Source organism: Melozone crissalis, unplaced genomic scaffold (assembly GCF_028551555.1).
Source record: "Melozone crissalis strain CALT ecotype California unplaced genomic scaffold, PUWL_Pcris_2 ptg000018l_1, whole genome shotgun sequence".
Lineage (NCBI taxonomy): Eukaryota > Metazoa > Chordata > Aves > Passeriformes > Passerellidae > Melozone > Melozone crissalis.
The window spans coordinates 41876690-41883627 of record NW_026535796.1 but is presented as its reverse complement, the minus strand read 5'-3'; the positions used below and the strand labels follow the sequence as shown (position 1 = coordinate 41883627).

The window sequence follows — 6938 nt, the reverse complement described above, 5'->3', positions numbered from 1 at the left end:
ACTGAACAACCAAGTCCAATTTAAAAACTCTTCTGGTGACTTAATTTATAAAGCAACAATTGAATTGCTAAGGCCAGGCTCTCTAATTAAGGCTGGGGTGATTGTAGGGGGTAGGTGGAAGGCCACAATTTAAATTTAATTGCCCCTTTTCCTCCCATAGACAAACTAATATGTGGTCTGGAAGAGAATTCTTTTCTAATTTGCATTAAAAGTATTTCCGGATTTAACAAAGCCTCGACAATTTCTTCAGCTCTGAAATGTCAACAAAAATATTGGTGTCAGAAATTTTTTAATCTAAAATGTTGAAATTAACATGTTTTTCATTTCTGAAAGGAAAAGTATGTGAGGAAAACTTGATGAAAATATTCAGTGCTTTCAAGCTTTTGATAGAAATACTTCTTCTAGCTTTCTGTAGAAAGTTATGATACCAGGAGAAGTTTTTAACTGATCTGTTACAGCAGAAGTTAAAAGCATGCCTAATATAAGTTTGCTGCAGAAAAAAAAAACCCGAACCATACTCTTTGCTTCAGAAATTCTTTAAAATTTAGGCTAAGCTCAATATGGACGCAGGAAGTAAAATTATTTTTTTCTTTCTCACTTAAGTGTCCAATATCTCAAATAACTAGAGAAAAACAGACTATGACATGTTTAACATTAAATACATTTGAAACACATTTCCTACTATATTATTTCTTCTTTTTTCCACAGGACATAGGAGTTGTTTGGGTTTTGCCTTTTTTTTTTTTTTTTACTATGAAAAAGAGGCAGAGTTCTGTTTAAAAGTTATCTGCAAATAGTTTTATCACATTCCCATCTAGGCCATACTCCATCTTTTGTTTTAAGGAAATTCAAATTCAATGTTACCACTTGTTACTGCGGGTCACTGCAGTGGGCCCTGGCTGATCTTGGGCAAACTCAGTACACTCAGATCCTAGCAAATATGAGAACACACAGCTATCTTTATGTTTGCTATGAAAAAAAAAGGAAGACTATCAATACAAAAATAAAACAACTGGTTAACCAACAAGAATCCTTGAACTTGGGCTGCCATCAGAAACTCTAAATCTTTAGATAGTATATACAGTCATCTTTCACATCTAGGAATGAATGTAGAACCAAGAGAACTTTACCACAGACATGGGAAAATACATTCCTGAAAGAAAAAATATATAAATAGGCTATATTTGCTGGAAACCAGAAGACAACCCATGACACTAGAAAAGTTCTAGAAATGTTTTCATGCTGAATATGTGAGGACAAAAAGCTTATTTCATTGATAGCTTGTTACAGTTCTGAAGACAGTTTATATGAGATGCCTCCCCAGAACTGCAGGGAACTGAATTCAGTAAACCAGAGATTTGTTCCAGCTCATGTGGAGAGCAGGTGGCTCATGTGAAGTATATCATGTCAGCTTTAGGAGAACAAGAATAATGAAAAAACTTGTGATCTCCAAGGGAATTAATCTGTGTCCTTTGGTGTCCAAATGGGACGAGTGCTTCTCTCCCTCTTTGACCCAGGTCCTTCCCACATGCCATGCAGGTTAACCCATGGTGAGGGGCACACCACCATGTAAGAAGTCACAAACACTCGTCACAGCTCCCCCAAAAGGAAGATTCCCTCATTCCAAACATGCACCTCATTATCTGACACAAACCTGCTGCTTGCTCATGTCATTGTGCCCACCTCTCTGTGCACTGCTGTCATGGCACAGGATGCTCCAGGCTTTTGCTTTGGAGTTCATGTAGTTCACATTCTTCCATCGTTTATCACTTTTGGCCAGTAACTGGCCATGTGAGCAAGTAGCCATGAAGTAAACAGGGGTGTGATTTAACAAGCCCAGGATAGTCCATGATAGCTCTCTGTCCATGAGGAAAGTGAGGGAATTTCCTCAGTCCCAGTGAGTAGTGAGCTGCCTCACACTTCCTTACATATATCAAATTGCTTTTGGACAGATGCTGTGGAACATTTGATGTCTTTGAAACCCACACCCTGCCTTACCTTGTAATAACTTGCATGTCTAGATGTACCCTATAGGAGCCAGTGTTTTGGGAAGATAATGTCATTGTGCACAAATATTATTACAGACCGTAGCTTTATATTTTCATTGCCAATGGAAAAAAGTACTGCTTTTTCAGAGCAGTTACAATGGAGTATTATGAATTTCTTATGCCTGACATTTTAGTCTATAATCTATTAGAATTTGTTACATAAATTTGACATTGTGCCCATGAGAACTTTAAGCTTGCTATGTACATAGATATTTACAGTTGAACTATGCAACATTTGTGCTAACAAACTATTGATTATTTCTTACTACCAAGCACATCATTAGCATCTGACTGTTTAATGACTGTTTATTTTGTGACAGAACAATTTGAAAAGAAGATGAAGTTTCTCCAGTGCCTGTGTTTACTCCTTGCTGCTCTTTGTGCTGTAACCCATTGCTGCCCTGAAGATATTTGCCATGAAGTCAACAATACTAATCTGCAAGATGGAAGAGAAAATTTATTAACATATAGCTGTGACAAGAAAGGCTCTAACCATGCAGATTTTGTATTTAGATTTTACAAGCAGGTTTCATCAAAAGAAGCTGATAAAAATGTGTTCTTTTCTCCTATGAGCATCTCCATTGCCTTTGCCATGCTGGCTGTTGGTGCTAAATCAACGACTCTCTCTCAGATTTTTGAAGGACTGGGCTTTGATGACCTGACTGAAACTCGCATAAATGATGTACATGAAAGTTTTCACAAAGTTTTGTCAGTACTGAACTGTGCTGATGTTAATATCACATTAAATATAGGGAATGCCCTTTTCACAGTGACTGGGTATGAACCACAGGAGTTGTTTCTACAAAATACCAAAAAATTTTATGATGCAGATGTTTTCTCCAGTGATTTTCATAAACCAGAAGAAGCTACAAAGCAAATCAATAAATACGTAGAAGAGAAAACTAAGGGGAAAATTCCTGAATTAGTTGGTCATCTTGATCCAAGTACTGTACTGGTTCTTGTTAATTATATTTACTTTAAAGGTAAGATGATTAACATATATTTCAATAGATAGTTTTGATACAAAAAAACAGTTTTAGGGAACTTATGATGATTTATTACCAGAGTGACAATTTAGAAAAGAGCTAAACTGTGCAGGACCTTTCAAGTAAAGATTAGATCTGGCCAAAAGCAGAGTATCTGATTGTTGAGACATACTGATTTCTTTGTTTTGATTTAATTTGCTTGAAAGCTATGGACAGAAAAGTTCTACCCTAGTGGATGCCTCATAGACAAGGATGCACATAGTCTCACTGTTTGAGGCCATAATGACTAAAGATGTACATGCCAGTCAGACTTGGTGGACTGACATCCTTGCACAGGGACCCCAGTTTTATGGTCGATCTACTAGGTGCTCTGCATGAAAAACTGGAACATAATATCTTGAGGGCCTGTCCTTCTGGAGCCTTGCTCAAATGTTAGGACTCTAACTACTGATGAATTCTACACCACGCAGAGTGCAGTCAGCTTGCATAGGGTACAGCCTAACAGAAAAGCCATGAGAAGGGCCTATGACTGAATGCTTGATTGTTTTTAAATGGCATGAAAGGCATTACACAGGCTTACAGTCAAAGAAGGACTCTCAGCTGGTCATCAACCTTTGGTTGTTCTTCAGCAAGACATTGCATGTGCACGCAAAATATGATGAGCTTACTGCACAACTAGAATGCTTTATTGGGTGTTATGGAGGAGGTTGAAGTGATTTAGTGAGCCTCTTCTCCCATCAATATACCTCCAGTGTCCTACATTAAAGCTGGCCTAATTTAAATGAGCCATTCTTCATGATCTTTGAGTGCAACAACATCTCTTTTCCCCCATTAGCTGCCTGGGAAACGTCTTTCGATCCTTTGCGCACACATGAGGATGATTTTTTTGTGAACCCAAATGCATCTGTTAGAGTCAACATGATGCAGCATGATGGTATCTCAAACGTTTACTATGACCAGGAGCTCTCCTGTGTGGTGGTAGAGCTTCCTTACCAGGGCACTGCACGAGCCTTGCTTATTCTGCCTGATGATGGAAAGATGAAGCAAGTGGAAGATGCTCTCTCCAAGGAAACGGTTTGTAAATGGGACAGCAAACTTGTGACCAGGTAACTCTTAGTATATGGATTGCTACATTTGAGCACACATCACTCTTTTCAAGGGAAAATGCCAATTTCAGATCACCTCCCACTGGATATAAAGTCCTGATTTCATAAAGGGATGTTTCAAGCAATTCCCCAAAAGAGTCAGAGCAGAGCACAATCACTAAGAAACTGCCGGCTCTGTGACAAGACAGAAGGGGACACAGCATTTTAACAGATGCCTCAAAACTTGCTTGGCTACTTTTTGACTCCTTACCTTTTCTTTCATGGTGTTAACACGATTCATATTCCTATTCCATAGCGAATATGTCCTAGATTTTATCCTCCTTTTCCCTTACTTTAGGCTTTCCACTGTCCAGCAGACTACTGTCTGCTTACTCTCTAACCCTTTAGCCAAAAAACTCTACTAGCTGCTCATGTGGCGCTGGGATGAAAGACAGACAATGAACAAATTTGGTTATTTTCCCAAAATCACATAGACAGTGTAAATTCAAGAAGATGGTGCATCTCTCAGGAAGCCAAAATTGCTCAAGGAATACAAAGACTACCATCAAACAAATTCGCAATCAAAAGAATGCTTTCAAGTGTTGCCGAGTTGCATACACCCAGCTGGCTGTAAAGAGGCTGCAAGGGCTCACTGCTCTTTTCTTTTCTTTGATCAACAGGAGATTAAATCTGCAGTTGCCAAAGTTTTCTATTAGTGGGTCTTACGATGTTAAAACCCTGTTTGAGCAAATGGGCATTACTGAAGTGTTCTCAGGTAATGCTGATCTGTCTGGAATTAGCAGCAACCACAATCTCCAGGTTTCACAAGTAAGTAGACAGAGCTGGTGATGGGATGGTGGTTGGCTGATTTGATCAGCTGTGTCTGGAATTTTTAAAGGCTTTATTTCCCTCTTTATATTACTGAAGTTGTAAGTAAAACTCACAATGACATGTAGGGGCTAGCTCAGTAATTGTGCTTTTTTACAGAAAGAATCTGCCAGCTCACTTTTGTATTACCTTAATGCTGTTATTAAAAAGCTGGATATTAAATACATAGAGATATTGGGCAACGTTTTAAATAACTTCTTTGCACTGGAATATAAGAGTTTACATGAAGTTGTGTCATTTGTAAACTACAAATGAGGAATTCATAATGATATTTGTGTTGATTAATATCTCAATTTTTAATATTCCCAAGGTTTTCAGGAAATCTCCAATTTGCAGTAGCAGAATTTGACTGTGACAGTTTGAGCTATGATTTAATGCTAAAAATGCCAAATACTGCCCCATATTAGCATTTAAATAGCAGGTTTTAGTTAATCTTGAAATAAGAGAAAGTGTTGCTAGTAGAAGTCCAAACCATCTAAGAAATTAAACTAGCTTGTACATGGGGTATTTTTATCCCACTCTACTCAGCACTGTTGAGAATGCATTTCAGTGTGTCCATGCTAATTTTTGGCCCTCCTTGCTCAGTCCTGGCATATAAAATACTCCTGTTTCAAACTGTTGGAGATTTATCATACAATAAAATTTAATCTACTGGATTATTTCTCCTTTCTTCTCCTAAATGTTCCATAAGAAGAGAATTTATTTTACTCCTGCTTCCTGTCCCATATATAAACGACAGTGTTTTCTCCTATTCTGTGCAGGCAATTCACAAGGCCTTGCTGGAAGTTGATGAGGCTGGAACTGAAGCTGCAGGAGCCACTGCCATCATCTTTACCAGAGTTTCGCTTACTTCTCGTACCATCAAATTCAACAGGCCCTTCCTTATTTTGATCTCTGACAAACAAACTGGCATCACACTTTTCATGGGGAAAATTGCTGATCCTACTAAGGAGTAATAGCTGAGTTATTTGGCACAGTGATACTGGATATGGGTTATAATGGCTACAGCACTTGCAGTTTTGGGCTAGGTAGTGCTGCTAACTAGTCTCTGATTGAGGGATATTCAGAAGTAAATAAGAAATTTTCGAACAAAATTGATAAGGAAAAAACATTGTAAAAAATCACCATCAACTGACACTTTTTAAATGTAACATTTTCCCCAGCTGAATAATTGTATTGGGTTTGCATGGTAAGGTTTTGGTAGTGGGGGCCTGTGGGAGGCCTGTGGGGGGCCCTGTAGGGGTGACTTCACTCAGCAGCTGCCACAAGTTTCCCCTGTATCAGACAGAGCCACTGCCAGTCAGCTCAAGGTGGATCTGCTGCTGCTGAAGGCTCAGCCAATCAAGAATGATAGTAACACCTCTGTGGTGACATATTTGAGAAGGGAATAAAGTTATTTTGCAGAAGTAATTGAGGCCAGAGGAGTTCAGAGTGAGAATAAATGACGGAAATCATCCTCCAGACACCAAGGTCAGTGCAGAACTAGGGGAGGAGGTGCTGCAGGTGCCAAAGCAAAGATCCACCTGCAGGCTGTGGTACAGCCCAGGGTGAGCAGGCTGTCACCATGCAGCCCATGGAGGTCCAGGGGAGAGCTGAGATCCACCTACAGCCCATGGAGAGGCCCACTCAGAGTAGGTGGATGTCCAAAAGAAAGCTGTGACCCCATGAGAAGCCCACACTGCAGCAGGCTCCTGGCAGGACCTGCACACCCATGGAGAGAGGAGCCCACTCTAGAGCCTGAAGGCGCACTCAGGGCCTGAAGGGCTGCATCCTGTGGGAGGGACCACACCGGAACAGGCTGTGCATGAAGGGCTGCATCCTGTGGAAGGGACCACAATGGAGCAGTTCATAAAAAGCTGTAGTCCATGGGAAGGGCTCATGCTGGAGAAGTGTGTGGAGGACTGTCTGCTGTGTGAGGGACCACACACTGG

The 6938-nt window shown here is 40.0% G+C and overlaps 1 protein-coding gene across 1 annotated transcript; it reads left to right on the top strand.

Annotated features, from left to right (window-relative positions):
* Positions 1-2385: 2385 nt before the first annotated feature.
* Positions 2386-5963, top strand: LOC128936878 (serine protease inhibitor 2.1-like). Its single transcript, XM_054276150.1, has 4 exons — positions 2386-3031; positions 3870-4140; positions 4800-4947; positions 5769-5963. The coding sequence occupies exons 1-4, from the start codon at positions 2386-2388 to the stop codon at positions 5961-5963; spliced, it is 1260 nt and encodes a 419-aa protein (XP_054132125.1).
* Positions 5964-6938: the final 975 nt, after the last annotated feature.

Bases quoted from the DNA above. Each gene is read 5' to 3' on its own strand.
- LOC128936878 (XM_054276150.1), top strand. From the start codon at position 2,386: ATGAAGTTTCTCCAGTGCCTGTGTTTACTCCTTGCTGCTCTTTGTGCT. The intron at 3,032-3,869 runs GTAAGATGATTA...TTCCCCCATTAG, and splicing joins TAATTATATTTACTTTAAAG to CTGCCTGGGAAACGTCTTTC. The intron at 4,141-4,799 runs GTAACTCTTAGT...TTTGATCAACAG, and splicing joins GACAGCAAACTTGTGACCAG to GAGATTAAATCTGCAGTTGC.